Source organism: Oryctolagus cuniculus, chromosome 5, assembly GCF_964237555.1.
Source record: "Oryctolagus cuniculus chromosome 5, mOryCun1.1, whole genome shotgun sequence".
Classification (NCBI taxonomy): Eukaryota; Metazoa; Chordata; class Mammalia; order Lagomorpha; family Leporidae; genus Oryctolagus; species Oryctolagus cuniculus.
Genome location: NC_091436.1, coordinates 132,330,691 through 132,349,958, shown reverse-complemented (window position 1 = coordinate 132,349,958; position 19,268 = coordinate 132,330,691). Strand labels below are relative to the sequence as shown.

At 49.8% G+C, this 19,268-nt stretch overlaps 1 protein-coding gene across 3 annotated transcripts in view; it reads left to right on the top strand.

Moving 5' to 3' along the window:
* The window catches only part of TBC1D22B (TBC1 domain family member 22B), a 76,878-nt gene that overhangs the window by 43,501 nt on the left and 14,109 nt on the right, over positions 1-19,268 (top strand). For all 3 annotated transcript variants that reach the window (XM_002714652.5, XM_070074127.1, XM_008262859.4), the window contains 4 exons: positions 15,985-16,091; positions 16,494-16,569; positions 18,319-18,446; positions 18,715-18,810. In XM_002714652.5, coding sequence (XP_002714698.1) covers positions 15,985-16,091; positions 16,494-16,569; positions 18,319-18,446; positions 18,715-18,810 — 407 coding nt within the window. The remainder of the gene's footprint in view (positions 1-15,984; positions 16,092-16,493; positions 16,570-18,318; positions 18,447-18,714; positions 18,811-19,268) is intronic.

Sequence of the window (19,268 nt, the reverse complement as noted above, 5' to 3'; positions counted from 1 at the left end):
TGAGTGATTAATTTCCTGGTGGCAGCTGGGTTTTTTTTTTTTTTTTTCTTTTTTTGTTTGTTTTTTTTTTAAGATTTATTTATTTGTTTGAAAGGGTTATAGAGAGGCAGAGAGAGAGGTCTTTCGTTGGTTCACTCCCCAGATGGCCTCAATAGCCAGAGCTGCGCCAATCAGGAGCCAGGAGCTTCTTCCAGGTCTCCCACATGGGGGCAGGGGCTCAAGGACTTGGGCCATCTTCTACTACTTTCTCAGGCCATAGAAGAGAGCTGAATGGGAAGTAGAGCATCCAGGACTGGAACCAGTGCCCATATGAGATACTGGCACGGCAGGCGGCAGCTTTACCTGCTACACCACAGCACCAGCTGTGGGTTTTCTTATAGTCCCAGACTTCTCTCTCTCTTTTTAAAGATAGATTTATTTATTTATTTATTTGAAAGGCAGAGTTAGAGAGAGAGAGAGGCCCTACATGCACTGGTTCACTCCCTAAATGGCCACAATGGCCAAAGATGTGCCAATCCGGAGCCAGGAGCTGCTTCTGGGTCTCCTATGCGGGTGCAGCGGCCCAAAGACTTGGGCCATCTTCCACAGTCTTCCTAGGCCATAGCAGAGAACTGGATCGTAAGAGGAGCAGCCAGGACACAAACTGGCGCCCATGTGGGACGCTAGCACAGCAGGTGGTGGCCCCACCCACTGTGCCGACCCCCCAGACTTCTCTTGCATGAGAGTCAGAAGGAGCTGCGGATCCTCTGTGTCTCCATTTTGGTTTTCTTAATCACTTGTGCACAGAGGTTTGCAGAGAGGAATACCTACGTGTCACTGCCAGGTTGTCCCCTTGGAGGTTCCCTTAAACTAAGAGCATTGAAAGGGTGGGTGTTCGGAGCAGCAGTTAAGATGCCACTTGGAACGCTGGCACTGTGGCACAGCAGGTTAAGCCACTACTTGATATACCAGCACCCCATATTGGAGTGCCAGTTCTAGTCTTGATTGCTCCACTTCAGATTCACCTCCCCTGCAAATGCTCCTGGGAAAGCAGCAGAGGATGGTCCAAGTACTCCGTGTGCTCTGTGCACCCCTGCCACCCACATGGGAGACCCGGATGGAGGTCCTAGGTCCTAGCTCCTGGTTTTGGCTTGGCCCAGCCCTGGCTGTTGTGTGCATTTGCGGCATAAACCATTAAATGGAAGCTCTCTCTCCATTTTTTTTTTCCTATCTCTGAAATGAAATGAAAATAACTCAATTAAAAGGATAATCATACTGCTTGGTTGTGGGCATTTGGTGCAGCAGTGAAGCTGCCACATCCGCATGCCCTGTCACGGTGCCTGGGTCAGGCTCAGTTCCTCTGCTGTGACCCAGCTTCCTGCTCGTGCACCCTGACACCCACACAGGAGACCTGAATCAAGTTCCTAGCTCTGGCTTCAGCCTGGCTTACCCTAACTGTTGCAGGCATTTGGGAAGGAATATGCATAGATATCTTTCTTTCTCTCCCTTTCAAATAAATAAAAAACACTAAAAATAAAAAGTAGTCACTAGCACATGTTTGAAACAAATCCTCAGCAGGTACAATTCTGTTTGCATAATTAATTATGTCGCTAACTGCCACATATATTTTGTACCAGGTTTTTGTTTACTTCCTACAAGTACCCATCTCCTTTGTACCTCAGCCTCCTAAGTTCCATCCAGCACTTTCTGTGATGGATAAGGCTGCTTTCTGATATTGCTGGTCAGCCGCACCTGATGACCAGTGAAACTGGTGCTGACCCACAGTGTTTACGCTCCAGGGAGGGATGGGCCTCTGCCCTTCCTAGAGGCCACTCTGGGTCAGGCTGCCCTTCGCCTTACCTCTGAACGGACTTCACAGTAGGCTTCAGTACCTTCTAGACCTAAGAAGACGGGGCCCAGTCTTTTTGTTTTTATAAAAACTTTAAGTTGCAAACATGTGAAGGTAGAAAAAAAATTCCAAAAATCCCCATAAACCCCTCACCCAACCCCTGTGCATTCTCCACTTCTCACTGTGGTGAATTATTTTGAAGCAGGTCTTGGTCTCAAGCATCCTACCATTTCATCCATAAAAAACACAGCGCCATACTGCAGTTATCCCGTGTTAAAAGGAATTATAGGACAGGCTTTTGGTGCAGTGATAAACATACCACTAGGAAATCTCACTTACCGTATTGGAATGCCTGGGTTCGAGTCCCAGCTCCCTCCACTTCTGATCCAGCTTCCTGCTGATGCACATGCTGGGAGGCAGCAGGTGATGGCCTGAGTTCCTGGGTCCCTGCCAACCACCTGGGAGACAGATGGAGTTCCTGGCTCCTGGCTTCGGCCTGGTCCAGCCCTGGCTGTTTGCAGCCATTTGGGGAGTGAGACAGCAGATGGAAGATCTCTTTCTATCGGTCTCTCTGCCTTTTAAAGAAAAATGAAAATACATAAATAAATAATCTTAAAAGTCTGTGCCATCAGTGACTCCAGCCCTTAATGTGTGGATGTACTTTTCCTTACACCTTGGCAAAACCAAGTATCTCAGTCTAGTTATGTTTCACCAGTTTGGCAAATACACCACTGTTTCTGTTTCAGTTTTTGTTTCTCCTTGCTCATCAGGGAAGGTTGTGCCTCTTTTCTTACATATATTATCGTTTGCTTTGCTTGAGTTCTGCTTGTTCCCATCATTTGCCGATTTTTTCTCATGGTCTGTCTTGTTATTTTGTAAGAGCTTTTCATAGATTAGATGTTTTTAACACATATCAGATGAAGTATGAATATTAGGTCAATTCACAGAAATTTGACTGCTTTTGGCCTTCACCCCCAACATAGAAATATTATATAATCCAGTCTAATATTTTTCCCCAAAACACTTTTAATCTCTTCGCTTTGTTTATTATATCTCCTTGTGTGGACCTTACTAATTCTTATGTAGTTAAATCTGTCTGTTTGATAAGAATTTTTTTTTTTTTTTTTTTTTTTTTTTTTTTGACAGGCAGAGTGGACAGTGAGAGAGAGAGACAGAGAGAAAGGTCTTCCTTTTGCCGTTGGTTCACCCTCCAATGGCCGCCGCGGCCGGCGCGCTGCGGCCGGCGCACCGCGCTGATCCGATGGCAGGAGCCAGGAGCCAGGTGCTTTTCCTGGTCTCCCATGGGGTGCAGGGCCCAAGCACCTGGGCCATCCTCCACTGCACTCCCTGGCCACAGCAGAGGGCTGGCCTGGAAGAGGGGCAACCGGGACAGAATCCGGCGCCCCGACCGGGACTAGAACCCGGTGTGCCGGCGCCGCTAGGCGGAGGATTAGCCTAGTGAGCCGCGGCGCCGGCCTGTTTGATAAGAATTTAAAGATTTATTTATTTGAAAGGCAGAGTTACACAAAGGCAGAGGCAAAGAGAGAGAGAGAGAAAGGTCTTCTACCTGCTGGTTCACTCCCCAGATGGCCACAACGCCTGGAGCTGGGCCAATCCAGAGCCAGGAGCCAGAAGCTTCTTCGGGACCTTCCATGCTGGTGCAGGGGCCCAAGCACCTGAGCCATCTTCTGCTGCTTTCCCAGTCCATAGCAGAGAGCTGGATCGGAATTGGAGCAGCCAGGACTCGAACTGGCGCCCATGTGGGATGCCGGCACTGCAGGCAGCAGCCTTACCTGCTATGCCACAGCGCTGGCCCCTTGTGTATGTTTTTATAGTTAGCTGTTTCAACACCATTACTAATTTATTTTCCTATATGGTTGGGATTGATATTTAAAATCACTATTCCAACTAGATACCTAATTGCCTCAACACTATTTATAAACCCTGTCTATATCCTTTTCTCACTGATATGAAATCTCTATAATATCATAAAAACTCCTTTATTTACATGGTTCTACTTCTTTTTTCTATTCTGTTTGTCCTCATTCCTATCCAAGTACCATAGGGCTCAAAGTATTGTTATTTTTAAATTCATTTATTTGAAAGGCAGAGAGAGAGACAGAGACAGATAGGGAGAGAGATCTTCCATCTGCTGATTCACTCCCCAAATGGCTACAACAGCCAGATCTAAGCCAGGCCAAAGCCAGAAGTCAGAAACTCCATCCAGTCTCCCACATGGCAGGGGCCCAAGTACATGGACCATCATCTGCTGCCTTCCCAGGCACATTAGCATGAAGCTGAATTGGAAGCAGAGCAGCTGGGACTCTGATAGGACTGCAAGCGACAGCTTACCCTACTGCACCACAGCACTGACCCCTGGGCTTGAGTTTTTGAGCTTCATGTGGTATGTTTGTGTTTTAAGTCATTAAATGGCCAGTCTTCCCCCATGGGTCAGGCCAGCAGCTGCCCTTGTCATCCTGGGCAGGTCTTACCAGGCCACCTCACCCCACTGCCTCATCTCACTGAGGCCTAGCCTGGGGAGTCGGCCTCATGGAGCCATGGGATCTGTGTGCCACGGGGACATAGTGGAGCCGCTCCTACCTCTGCCCCCCCTCCCATCAATTCTCTGCCACCTCTGCAGCTCTCATAAGTGAGTGCCTGAGTTTGCTTCATGCTTTCTGTCATGTTTGTTGTAAAATACAAGTTGAGCATCCCAAATCCAAAATGCCCCAAAATCTGAAACTTTTGAGGGCCAGCGTGGCTCAGAAAGTGGGAAACTCTGTACCTGAGCCCATGGGATGCCTGTGGTCAGAATATAAACACACAGTGGGGGCTATGTGCATAAGATATGAAACAAATGGATTTCTTGTTCACACTTGGATTCCATCCCTGCAATAGCTCATTATGTATATGCAGCTATTCCAAAATCTGGAAAAATACTTCTGGTCCCAAGCGTGGCAGCCAGGGATACTCAGCTAGAGCTGAACACAGAAGGACCCAGTGACTCCGCTGCGGGTTGATAGAGGAGTCTATACCAAGCCTGACAGCCCGAAGCTTCGTTATCTGCTACAGCCAGCTGCTCCTGTAGAACAGTCCTCTGCAGATAAGTGGTGACAGCTAGGAGTCACCCTGGGGAGACTGGTCGCTGGATCCCCGTCTGAGACTGTGGCTGACTTCTAGACCTGGGGCTCAGGCAGCAGCATTCATCTAGCCCTGAATAGATTAAGCTCCCGTGTAATTGGCCATGTGGTCATCGAGATAAACTGCTTCACAGCCGCAGTGGACATGATGCGTGTGAGGAAATCGTGTTGGGCTCTGTTTTCAAAAGAGTGCTGCCTGGTGGTCTGCTTCAATGCAGAATGCAACGCTAATTATCAGGCGCTTTTCCCCCATGTGCAGCTGTGCAGGTTTTACTTAGGAGCAAGAAGGCAGTGGAACTCCCGGAGGGAAATCCTTCCCAGATCTCTGACTCGTGTGCCCAGTTCCCTGCGTGGCATTTCCACCTGGATATGTTATGGATCAGCAGTTAGGATTATCTTGGCTGCATGGGATGTGGAACCCCAAATAATAGTGCCTTAAATAAGATCACTTGCTTCTCTCACATTAGAAGTCCGGAGGTAACTAGACAGCTTGTGTGCTGCTCCAAGATTCCATGAATCCAGCCTCTGCTCTTGTTCTCATATTCAGGATAGCTGTTGGCGCTGTAGCCATCACGTTTGTGTTCCTGCCACCGTGGAGGAGGAAAGGAAGCAAGGCATACTCCTTCCATTTAAGGACACTTCCCCAAGCTGTGTGATGCTTACACTTGAATCTCTTTGGTGTAAACTTAGTCTTAGGGACACACCTCACTCTAAGGGGGCAGGAAAATAGTCTCTATTCCAGGTGGCCAGTCCCCTTAGGGGCCCCACCACCAAGTTGGAAGGAAGGAGCAGCAACTTTCAGAGAGTTGCAACCTGTGCTACCCGTCGGTTCCTCAGCCCCCACGTTTGACCCGTCTCCTCCTCGCACCGGCCACCCTTTGCTCCCAGGTGGCAGTGCTTCTTGTCATTGAGGTCAGAAATGGCAAAAATTTTCATGATTCTCTTTTCTTTCTTGATTTTTTAAAAAAGCTTTTATTTATTTATTTGAGAGGTAGAGTTACAGACAGTGAGAAGGAAAGGCAGAGAGAAAGGTCCTCCATCTACTGGTTCACTCCCTAAATGGCATCCATAGCCAGAGCTGCGCCAATCTGAAAACGGAGCCAGGAGCTCTTCCGGGTCTCCCACCTGGGTGCAGGGGCCCAAGCACTTGGGCCATCTTCTACTGCTTTCCCAGGCCATAGCAGAGAGCTGGATCGGAAGAGGAGCAGCCAGGACTAGAACTGGTGCCCATATGGGATGCCGGTGCTTCAGGCCAGGGCTTTAACCAATAGTACTACAGCGCCGGCCCCTTCTTTCTTGATTTTATGTCCTAAATGTTTCCTGAAACTATTGCCCTCCATCTGCCCTAGGACTGCCCTAGGTCAGGCCTGGCTTGCTGAAATGGACAAGCATGTTTGCCTGTCTCTGGTTTCATCCCTCTAAACCCATCTTCACTCCCTTCAAACTCAACTACCTTGCCCACGCAGCTCCTCCACTTAACGCCCTTGGGTAGCATCCACCACCTACAGCTTGAAATACCCAGCTTCTCTGACTCGACATGTGAGACCCCGTGTGATCTGCCCCCGCCTCTCCCCTTAAAATCAGCAATCCAGAATTGATACCCTGTGACATCGCTTTTTCCCTGGGCTAATCCATGTGTGCCTTTTGAGGTTTGCCTTCCTCCTGGAAGCCTTCCCAGTAGCACCGCGGTTGTGTTGCTTGATGATGGAACATGATGTGAGAAAGAAGACGGCGCCGTGGGGCAGTTTTGTCATTTTGTGAACGTCATTGAGCGTGCTCACAGAGACTAAGTTGACTGTGATGTCACCGGGTGGTATCATCCTAGGGGCCATTGTACGTGTCACTGTGTGGCATTCCCACAGCTCTGTGCCTTTCTTCCATAGCACTGTACCACACCAGTTGTTTGTGTTTCCTTTCTGCCCTCTGCCACTGGTTCTATGATTCTTTGAGGCCAGAGACTATTTAAAATGTCTTTAGCTTCCCAGTGCCTGCATTTTAGTGTCCACAGTAGGCTCGGCACACACATCCAGATGAATGAGAGTGAAACTGCAGGATGCCTGGGAGTCAGTGCAGCTTGCCTGGGCTTGGCCACTGGAGGGCAGTGAATCACTCTTTCCTGATACTGCTCTGACTTCACCAAAGTTCTCTCTCCCAGGAGACGCCGACCACCATTCAACCAGTATTTGCTGAGCGCCTGTGCTGGGCTGGGCACTGATCTAGGCGCTAGGGTTAACAACCATGCAAAAAGCAGACAAAATGTCATGCTTCCTAAGAGTTCTGGAATGAAAGCTGATAGCCCCCAAAAGAGTTGGAGTAGAATATTCATAGCAACTTTTTCCCTAGACAGAAGTTTGAAACGACCCTAATATCTAGTAACAGGAGAAGAGATATTTGAACCATGGACTCAACAATAAGAGGGAATGCACCAGCAGTAAGTGCAGCAATCTGGAAGCGTCTCAGAGACTATTGAGCCGAGCAGAAAAAGCCTCGTAGCACAAAAAACACATGCTTCATGATGCTGTCTGTATGGAGCACAGAAACAGGCCAAGCTAACGTGGCTGCAGGAGTCAGAACAAGGGTTGCCTGTGATGGGAGATTGCCTGGGCCAGGAGAGCCAGGAGACTTCTCTAGGGCAATAGAAACGTTCTCTGTTTGGACTGGGGCAGTTTCTTAATGTAGATGTAGACATATGTTAAAACACATCACTGCACAAAAGTACAATTTACAAAAGTACAATTTACTGTGTATAAATTAGACCTTTAAAGAATCTCTTCCTGGGGTGGTAGGCATTTGGTGCAGCAGTTAAGTTGTCACTTGGAATGCCTGCATCTCATGTTAGAGCCCTGGGTTCAAAGTGCTGGCTCCACCCTTGATTCAGCTTCCTGTTAATGCACACCCTGGGAGGCAGCAGGTGATAGCCCAAGTGCCTGGACTCCTGCTACCCACGTGGGAGGCCTGGATAGAATTCCTGGCTCCTGGCTTCAGCCTCTGGCTGTTGTGGGCGTTTGGGGAATGAACCAGTAGATGGAAGATTCTCTGTCCATCTGTGTCTCTCCTTTCTCTGAGCCTGGCTCTTTCTGCCTTTCAATTAACATGAAAATAAATAAAATTTAAAAAGAAGGGGGCAGCACTGTGGCGCACTGGGTTAAGCTGCCGCCTGCAGCACTGGCATCCTATGTGGGTGCTGATCCAAGTCCCAGCTACTCCACTTCCGATCCAACTCCCTGCTAATGTACCTGGGGAACCAGCAGAAGATGGCCCAAGTTTCTGGGCCCATGCCACTCATGTGGGAGACCCAGAAGAAGGTCTTGACTTAAGCCTGGCCCTTCCCCAACTGTTACAGCCTTTTGGGGAATGAACCAGTAGATGGAAGATTCTCTCTCCCTCTCTATCTCTCTCTCTTTTTCCAACTCTGCCTTTTTTTTTTTTTTTTTTTTTTTTTTTGACAGGCAGAGTGGACAGTGAGAGAGAGAGACAGAGAGAAAGGTCTTCCTTTGCCGTTGGTTCACCCTCCAATGGCCGCCGTGGCCGGCGCGCTGCGGCCGGCGCACCGCGCTGATCCGATGGCAGGAGCCAGGAGCCAGGTGCTTTTCCTGGTCTCCCATGGGGTGCAGGGCCCAAGCACCTGGGCCATCCTCCACTGCACTCCCTGGCCACAGCAGAGAGCTGGCCTGGAAGAGGGGCAACCGGGACAGAATCCGGCGCCCCGACCGGGACTAGAACCCGGTGTGCCGGCGCCGCAAGGCGGAGGATTAGCCTAGTGAGCCGCGGCGCCGGCCCCAACTCTGCCTTTTAAATAAATATATTTTTTAAAAATCCCTTTCTTATAGAGTTTAAATAGACAATACATTGGGGGGGAAAAAAGCAACAAAGGGTTTGTTAAGTTGTGGCAGGTGCTAGGAATGAGGACAAAGCTGGGAAAGGGGCATGGGTGAGCCATGGGGGCAAGGGTGATTTCAGCGGGGCTGGAGAGCAGGGTCATGTTGAGGTGACGCGCCGGAGCAGAGTGCTGAAGCCAGGGCGGGGGCAGCAGGGAGCCCTGATAGTCAGCCCTGTTTTCACGGAGAAGGAGTTGGGCTGCACACTGCCCGCAGCCGGGGCCTGTTGCCTTGCCCAGGGCTGTGGTGGATTGTGCTCCTCCTCGTGTCACATCCACTCTGCCTCTTCTTCCTGGTCTAGCTTGGTATTGAGGCCAAAGAAGAAACTGACAAATTACCATGGTACTGGTGGGTTTTCCTTACTGTTCAAGAGGACAGTCCTGTATTGCTTTATAAAATGTGAACCTTACATTGGATATAACATACATTTAGCAAAGTGTCCTGTGGTACAGGGACATCTCAACAGATACCCTCAGAATAACCAGTGCCCATCTCAAGACACAGAGCGTTCGAGCCCTTCAGAACTCCCCCGGGTGCCTTCCAGGCCCTGTCCTTGTCCCCTCCTCCCCTGCCCCGCGAGGGTAACTGCCTTACTGACTTGTGACACCTAAGTTGATTTTGCCTGTTTCTAGAGTCCACCTGAGTCATGTGGTAAGCAGTGTGTGTTTTAATGCTGTTGGTTTGGAGGGAATTGAGTAGTAGGGTTGATGCTGGGTTTTTTAGCACCCACCCTATTTGGGACACTGATCCTATCACCAAGATGCCTCCTGGCTCCGTCTTCATAGATGAAGCCGCCTCATCCGTGGCAGTAAGCAGGTTCTTTTGATAAATGGCCAAAAAGATTTATTTTTCTCTGAGTTTACTTTTGTGATCATAAAATATTATGTAAGGTATTCTTATGAATCTAGGTGTTTTTTATTTATTTTTAAAGAGTTATTTATTTATTTGAAAGAGTTATACAGAGAGAGGAGGAGAGGCGATGGGGGGTCTTCCATTGCCGGTTCCCTCCCCAGTTATCTGCAATGGCTGGAGCTGTGCCAATTCCAAGCCAGGAAACAGGAGCCTCCTCCGGGTCTCCCATGTGGGTATAGGGGCCGAAGGACTTGGGCCATTTTCCACTGCTTTCCCAGGCCATAGCAGAGAGCCTGATCGGAAATGGAGCAACCAGATCTTGAACCAGCGCCCATATGGAATGCCGGCACTACAGGTGGCAGCCTCATTCACCACGCCACAGTGTTGGCCCTATCTAGGTGGTTTTTTAAAAAGGCTTATTTATTTGAAAGGCTAGAGTTACAGCTTCCATCAGCTGATTTACTCCCCAAATAGCTGCAGTATGCAGGGCTGGGCCAGGCCAAAACCAGGAGCCAGAAGCTCCCTCAGGTCTCCTACATGGGTGGTAGGGACCCAAGTACTTGGGCCATCATCCACTGCCTTCCCAGACACATAAGCAGGGAGCTTGATTAGAAGTGGATCAGCTGGGACTTGAACCTGTACTCTTATGAGATGCTGGTGTTACAGGCAGTGGCTTAACCTGCTGTACCAGAAGGCCTGCCCCATGAATGTATGAATTTTTTTTTTTTTTTTTTTTTTTTTTTTTTTTTTTGACAGGCAGAGTGGACAGTGAGAGAGAGAGACAGAGAGAGAAAGGTCTTCCTTTTTGCCGTTGGTTCACTCTCCAATGGCCGCCGCTGCAGCCGGCGCACCGCGCTGATCCTGGCAGGAGCCAGGAGCCAGGTGCTTTTTCCTGGTCTCCCATGGGGTGCAGGGCCCAAGCACCTGGGCCATCCTCCACTGCACTCCCTGGCCATAGCAGAGAGCTGGCCTGGAAGAGGGGCAACCGGGACAGAATCCGGCGCCCCAACCGGGACTAGAACCCGGTGTGCCGGCGCCGCAAGGTGGAGGATTAGCCTATTGAGCCACGGCGCCGGCTTGAATTTTTTTTTTTTAATACATGCATCAGGTAAACCGGAATAACAGAAAAGCCATCAGCTGAGATCCTTCAGGCCCCAGCAGTGAGGCTGGATCCTTGTGACCCACGAGCCTGTGAAGTGTGGAAGTCGCCCTGGGGTCACAGACTGCCCGGGAGATGCCTGGAGCAGCTCAGAGATCAGTTACTCTCCTAGGCTGAGGCAAAGGCAGTTCTTCCCAAAGTTGTCGGGAGTGTTTAAAAGCACGCATTATACTGATTTCAGGCCGGGGACTCAGAGTTCCAGCAAAATAAATAGTTGACTGGGGCCGCCACTCAAGTGGATTTTATCAGCTAATAAATGGACATGTTCTTGTCAAGCCCAGAGTGGGCAATTTGATTTTTATAAAGAGCTTTTTGGGTTTTCTCCTTTCGGATGCTCTGCCTCTTAAAGATCGCCATAAAACATCCCTTTAAGTCTCAGTCCCTCCAGGCCGAGGCTCTGCCATGACAACCACAGATGCTGCCCTCACCCGGGACCGTGCCACTGGTGTGGTTTCCCGTCCCAGTTTCAATTATGTGTTGAGTTTCCTCAAGTGGACACTAATGATCCTTCTGAACAGACTGTTTATGCCGAGTGAGGCCTGCAGAGAGATTCGCTCCCCCTCTCTCCGCCGCTTTCTGCTGGTGCAGGCAGCTCAGTTTTTGACTGAATCTGTGAATCTTATCCTCCCAGCAGGCAGAAAAACAACTGAACGCTCCCTCCTGCTCTCCAAAATGCTGGCGAACCATCCTGCTGTCAACAGAGCAAAGGGCTAGTGGGCAGAGCACAGCCCCCAGCCGCAACTCAGGGCCCCCAGATAGGGCCCACTGCCTTGTCTGCTGGTGCCTTGCCTGGACAGCTAAAGGTCTGGGGTCGGTATAGGTTCTCAGTGTGGCCCCTGCCAACTTGTGACCTCCTGTCACTTCTCAGCTTTTCCTCCGAAGTCCAAAGGGCAGAAGTGGGAAGCTTTGGAGAACGACTTATCTTTAAGGTACATCTTGGGATGGCAGGTATGACAGATACCCAAGTTATCAGTGGCTTAAACAAGATAGAGGTGTTTGTCCCTAGTGTAATAGCAATAATCATAATAGTGCCAGCTCACATTTAAGTGTTTTTTAATGCCAGGCACTGTTGTCAGCACTTCTCATGTATTACTGTTTTAATCCTTACAATATCCTAAGACTCTGGTACTGATATTCCCACCTTAACAGATGAGGAATTGCGGCACGGAGGGTAACACCATCTGCCCAAAGTCACATGGCTTGTGAGTGACAAAGCCAGGAACTATGCTCCAGAGTCTGGGCTTAACCACGTCCTGTTCTGTCGAACAAAGCAACTGTAGGCTTTGTGGTTGAAATGGCAGGTACGCCAGGGCTGAAATGCAGCTGTGTCCCCATCGTGCTTGGGGACCCGGTTCTCTCGCCTGTTGCTCTGCAGCAGGTGTCTCCCACTCCTGCGGCGCTTCTGTTGCCGGGATCTGGAACGGAGCATCCCCAAGTAGAAAAAGACCCTCCAGGTTCCTCCGGTGCTCTGCCTTCCTTTGGGAACTGTGTATGAGCTGTGAGATAACTTTGCCTTGAGCCATCCTTGTGGGTTTTGCTTTTTCCTGTTCACAAAGAGGGAGCTGCTGCCTCCGCTGGTTAGCACGAGCCACCTCGCTTGCTAATGAGGCAAGGCCGCCCCTTCCTGTACACTGGTAGGGCTCTGGCTGAGCCCCTGACCCATAGCCGTCTCATAAAGGTGCAAATCCTCAGGGCTTTGTTGGTGCTTGTGAAGGTTGGAGGCAACCTGGGTGCCTGTTCCTGGATGGGGGAATGGATATGTCACGTGTGGTGCAGGCACTTCACGTGGCAAGAACTAGAGGCATGTAGAGTAACACGGATATGATCTGAAGCAAAAAGAATACAGATGGTTCTGAGCTGGCGGTTAAAACCCAGTATCATTTAACTAAATTAATAATAAATGTAATATTAAATGATATTATTGTATGTAATAATTATATATATACCCCCCAAATCATTACATAATAAATGTTTAAGGTAGGAAAATGATGCTTCTCAGAAGAGTTTTATAAAAATGTGATTTCTCAAATTTATATTACCAGATTTTAACTAGCTTCTGCAAGCTAATTTTATAAAATCTTCTTTTTTTGTCATAAAAGGCAAATTGTAGTCAGTTGTGACTCCTTTTTTTCTAAAATAATGTGCATTTTTTTCTGACTGAAAATTATGCTTATTATAGAAATTTTGAAAATTCCAGTAAAGCCTAAGGAAAATAAAATCCTTTATCCCTGCCACCCGGGAAATAAACACTATAAACCTTGTGATATATTTTCTTTCCTCTGTGCTTCTATAAACACATAAATATTGCATGTACAGTAGTTGAAAGTATTCCGTAAATCATCTGTGCCTTGCTCTCTCCCTGTAACACTGTCCCATGTCACTGCACACTCCTAGCAAACACCTAAAACAACGGCAGCAGGCCTGTTGCATGCCAGGCTCCGCGGTCAGCACTTTATGTGCATTAACTGTGGCCATACGTCCGTCAGCTCAGACTGTTAGGTCATTTCCAGGGTCATAGCTTTTCTGGCAAAGTACCCCAGCTTCCCCAAAAAGGTTTTTTTATAGCCCTTGATGTCCATAAAAAACAGCTCTTTAAGCAGGATGAGAATCCAGGAGTGTTTATGTTGTCATGAGGAGGTTCAGATACAGATCTTAGTAATCATTCCCTTAAATGAAAGGGGTGGCTTCTGAATGCATCTGGTCCAACACCTGTGTCTGTGTAGCACAAGGGGCTGCAATGACCTGTTTTCTTTCTTTTTTCTTTTCTTTCTTTTTTAATATTTCTTTCTTTATTTGAGAGGTAGAGTTACAGAGAAAAGGAGAGACAGAGAGAAATGTCTTCCATATACTGGTTCACTTCCCAAATGGCTGCAATGGCTGGAGCTGGGCCGATCCGAAACCAGGAGCCAGGAGCTTCTTCCAAGTCTCCCATGTGGGCGCAGGGGCCAAACACTTGGGCCATCTTCCACTGCTGTCCCAGGCCATAGCTCAGAGTGGGTTCGGAAGAGGAGCAGCCGGGACATGAACCAGCGCCCATATGGGATGCTGGCACCGCAGGCGGAGGCTTAGCCCACTCACTATGCCATAGCACTGACCTGTTTTCAAAATAGGGCTTGCGGGTCTGAGGAGAAAAGCTGCCTTTGGCACAGATAGATGGTGGCCTGTCTGGTTGGGCAGAGAGTGCTTTTCTTACTGCTGCACCTCTCTGCAGCGGGAGGGAAGTGTTTGGTGATGGCTAGGAAGCAAATATCACTTGGCCTTTTCCTTCTGCAAGTTTCCTAAGAGCTTCTTATGTTCTCTCCCACTGAATCTCAGACTAGAACTGCTCTCACCTGTTACTCAGCTTGGGGTTATGAGAAGCTGGTAGTCCTTTTTTGTGGAAGCCATGTGGGGAGCAGATGTTTAGCCCAGCGGTTAGGGCACCTATGTATCCCACATCAGAGTGCCTGGGTTCAAATGCTTGCCTCCTGCTCCTGACTCCAGCTTCCTGCCAATGCAAACTGGGGAGGCAGTGGTGATGGCCCAGGTAGTTGGGAGATCTGATTGCATTCCCAGTGCCAGGCTTTGGCCCAGCCCCAAGTCTACCCCAGACATTGCAGATAATTGGGGAATGAACCAGTGGATGGGAGTGCTTTCTCTCTCTCTCCCTCTCTCATATCACCCCCATCCCCATCTCTCAAAAAAAAAAAAAAATTTATTGTAAAAGAAATTCTATGGCTAAATACAAGGAGTTTTCAAAGTTCATGGCAATGAGGCAGGGGGTGGGGGGCCTTCCATCCGCTGATTCACTCCCCAATTGGCCGCAATGGCCTGAGCTGTGCCGATCCGAAGCCAAGAACCAGGAGCTTCTTCTGGCTCTCCCACGCAGGTGCAGGGGCCCAAGGATTGGACCATCCTCCACTGCTTTCCCAGGTCATATCAGAGAGCTGGATCAGAAGTGGAGTAGCCTGGTCTCGAATCGGTGCCCATATGGGATACCAGCGCTGCAGGCAGCAGCTTTACCTGCTACGCCACAGTGCTGGCCCCAGCTTGTCTCTCTCTCTCTCTCTCTCTCTTTTTTTTTTTTTTTTTTTTGACAGGCAGAGTGGACAGTGAGAGAGAGACAGAGAGAAAGGTCTTCCTTTTACTGTTGGTTCACCCCCCAATGGCCGCTGCTGCCGGCACATCACGCTGATCCAAAGCCAGGAGCCAGGTGCTTTTGGTCTCCCATGTGGGTACAGGGCCCAAGTACTTTGGCCATCCTCCACTGCACTCCCAGGCCACAGCAGAGAGCTGGACAGGAAGAGGAGCGACCGGGACTAGAACCCAGTGTGCCAGCACCACAGGTGGTGGATTAGCCTATTGAGCCACGGCGCCAGCCCAGCTTGTCTTAATTTCATTTTCCATGAGCCTTTGGAAGTACCCTCTTAAGTGTGGGAAATGCTGGAAAAACAAGCTTAAGTAGATTCACTTAATGCTGAATTTCCTACAGCGTCTCAAATCATTTTGTATGCTGTGATCTTTGTGAATTTCCAAGATGGGGCTATGTAACATTTCTCAGCTATGTTGTCTATGAGACTTATTTCTGGAGTACCTGCTGGGGTTGGTGCATCAGAACTCATCTTGGGAAACTGTCTTGGGGGAATTAAATTCCAGAGGCACCCACAGGCTTGGTTCATCCTCCTCCACGCACACTTGTGAGTGGCAAAGCCACAGGTCTGCCTTATCAGAATCGGGGGTTCTGTCTTTGAACTCAACCATGGGGGCTCTGATGCCAGCTGTTCTCACTGCATGTAAGTGTCAGGGTGCTAGACAGCTCTCTGCATTTCTGAAATCAGAGACTTCCCAGACCATCACCAGGGAGCAGAGTGTAGCTCACTGTCATTTTCTCAAACTGAGAGGACAGATGCAGAGCGCCCAGCCGGAGGGACTGATGTGAGGAACCACCGGTTCAGGTGCTCGAGAACTTGTGATGTGGGACACGTTTGCCCACCCAACAGTGGGAGTGGGAGGGCAGGTGCTGGTCCCATGGCACTGGCTTAGCCTGCTTCTCCCTGGCCTTGAGGACCCTGTTGAAGACACTAGGCTCTGTTTTCTCTCTCCATTTTAGATAAGACCTCTGGACTCTCTTCACCTTTTGTTTTACAGAAGAGGATGTGGAGAACTTTGATGTGACCAACTTGTCTCAGGACATGCTGCGAAGCATTGAGGCCGACAGCTTCTGGTGCATGAGCAAGCTGCTGGACGGCATCCAGGTGCGTGTGGGCCCAGAGCTGCCTGCAGGCCTATGCTTTCCTCATTTCTCTTCTGTATCAGGCAGGACCACCCACCCCCAGGGTCTGCCCACCACACACATAACGCACACACACTTCTGATCTGTCTCCGTGACTTTCATTAGCTTTACAGTTTTCAAACAGCCATGGCCCTGTGTGTGCCGGCTTTGCCAATGGAATAAATTCCCCCTGGGCACCCCAAGCCATGTGGGTTTGCTTCCACAGCACAGTGGAAAGCTCCATTAGGCTTTCCCTTCATTCTCCACAAAACACTGGCACTGGCTTTGGAAAGACAGCTTTTGCTTTTAAACATGTTTCAGTGAGCTTGAGGGACAATGGCACAGCAGGGAGTCCCTGCTCACCCTGGCTCTGTATCGTTTGCAGGATAACTACACCTTTGCACAGCCAGGGATCCAGAAGAAAGTCAAGGCACTGGAAGAGCTTGTCAGCCGGATCGATGGTAGGTTCTGGGCGGTTCTCCTGCCCTCGCCCGGTAGCATTCCGACATGATCCAGCTCCTTTCCCAGCCATGGCCCTCTCTCTCCAGTGCACTCACTGCTGGGGCAGCTCCAGTGTCCCGCGTCTCAGGAAAGGGAGCTGAGAACTCTGCTGCCATGTCAGCTTCCTTCCCCTGGTGCTCTGCATCCGAGTTGCAGCCGTTCTGCTTCAGCACCTCTCCACAGTTCACCCTGCTGCCTCTCTCGAGCCGCGGCTCTGGCCCAGCCACCCCTAGGTTTCTGCAGTTTGCTCTGAGAATGACTTGCTGTTGGCTCCCTTGGTGGGGCCCCGTGCAAGCCTGGGCCAGTGCATCCCTCACCCCAGCCCAGTACAGGTGTGTTCTGCCCTCTCCTGGGTGCTGAGCTGGCTGCCAGTGGGAGGAGGCGGTGGTTTTGTCCACTTTCTGTCCTATCCTTGTTTTTTCCTCCCTTACACATACCTAATAAATAAAGGCACAGCGATTCAGGAATATGGACTTCCTTTATCATTAAAAGAGTTGCTTGTTTATTCATTTGAAAAGCATAGTAACAGAGAGAAAGAGAGAGAGAGAGAGAGAAATCTTCCATCTGCTGGTTCACTCCCCAAATAGCTACAATAGCCAGAGCTGGGCCAGGCTGAAGCCAGGATCTAGGAACTCCATCTCGATCTCCCACATGGATGGCATGAGCCCAAGCACTTGGGCCATCTTCCACTGCCTTACCAGGTACATTAGCGAGAAGCATTGAAAGTGGAGCATCTAGGACCCGAACTGGTACTCCGATATGGAATGCCAGCATTGTAGGAAGCTGCTTAACCTGCTGTGCCACAACACCACCCCCAGGAGTGAGGACTTTTAAATGGATATATCCTTATTGGTTTTGGCTTTAGAGAAGTAATACTCAGACTTGCTCATTCCAAAAATTAAAACAATTCAAAAAAAGCACAAAATTAGTAGGCATCATCTCCCTTCCTTAAATTCTACTTACCAGAAGTAGTCATTGTTAGTAGTTCTTTCAAGAACTTTATTAAATATTTACCACATGCCAGGTGCTGCTATGTTTACTTATATTTTCTCATTTTATCCCCCAAGCCCACAGAGGTATGAACACTTGTCCCCATTTTCTAGGCTAGGAAACTGAGGAGGACAGTGACTAAGTGAACATCGATCGGGGGGCTGTCATGTAGAATGGAAGTCAGGCTTATTTTGGCTTGCTGCAGAAGCGCACACAGATCCCAAGTGGCGGGGGTTGGCAGGCAGCTGGTCCTGTGGATACAGGAGACACCCGGCAGTGATCACACAGCGTGTCCACGCAGGAGACTGCCCTTGAGTGCAGCCAGTCGTTCAGGCCCTGCCAGCTGCCATCTGTCAGGGGTGCTGCAGAGCAGTGCACACCGCACAAGGGTGACTAAGGTGCCCTCAACCCTCTTTCCCAGTCCAGCTCCTCTGATGAGTAATAGGTCAGGCAGCTGCACGGACCTTCCATCTCCTGCTCTGTGGCCAGAGCAGTCCGTGAAGGAAGACGAGTACCCAGAAGTCACTGTGTGATGATACGCTGTGCTCCGTGCAGTGTTGCTGCGAGGGGTGGACTCAAACGTGAAGGACGCAGATGCCTGTTTGCTTCTCTGTGTCTGGGGGGTGAAGAAATGGAAACTGCCCTTTAGATTCCTGTGGCCCTCCAGGGTCGGAGCCCCTGGTCTGTGCCCATGGGACCAACGATGCTTCCTGTTTCAGAGCAGGTGCATAACCACTTCAGGAGGTACGAGGTCGAATACCTGCAGTTCGCCTTTCGCTGGATGAACAACTTGCTGATGCGGGAGCTTCCCCTTCGCTGCACCATCCGCCTGTGGGACACTTACCAGGTACCAAGAGACCCATGCCCCCTCCCTCCAGGCTTCACTGCCTGCCCTGCCGTACAGTGAGCGGCACAGGCCTTCCCCACCGCCTCCTTTCTGCCTCCGTGTGTGCCGTAGCCTTGCAGGCAGGGCCCCGGGTGGATCTTTTCAGGCCCCTGTTATTCCAACCATGAAACAGGTGTTGCTCTCCCACTGTCCAGAAGGCCTGGAGTGAGAGGACCAGAGCTGGCTCCTTATCAGGGCTTAGAGGCCGTCTCTTTTTTTTCCTTCCTAGTCTGAGCCAGAAGGGTTCTCTCATTTTCATCTCTACGTGTGTGCAGCCTTCTTGATCAAGTGGAGGAAAGAGATCCTGGATGAGGAGGACTTTCAGGTGAGCAGCCAAGGAGCTTGGCCTGGGCTGGGGAGAATGCCAGAATGGGAGTTGGTCCCTGAGTGGGCAGACAGAACAAGGGTGCTGCGGTAGGTGTCCAGCTAGGAGTAGGAAGACAGGAGGGGTGCTCAGAAGAGGTTGCCCCCCCCAGTAGCGTTGTCCATATGAAAAGGGTCTTTGTGCAGGAAAGGCCACAGAGTGACTGGGCAAGCCTCCGAGGTCTGTCATTCATTCATCAACAAGCATTTGTGGAGTGCCTGCTGTGTGCTAGGCATGGCGAAGGTGCAGGGTGTCCTGAGAAGTCAGAGTCTCTGTTCTCATAGAGCTGACGTGCTAGTTGGGGAGGAAGCATGTGATAAGCAAAAGCATAGTAAACAGTATGTTTTAAAATGCCAGAAAGTGGTAAGAAAAAAGTAATATTTCAAAGTAGAACTGGGTAAAGGGATGATTAGGTGGCA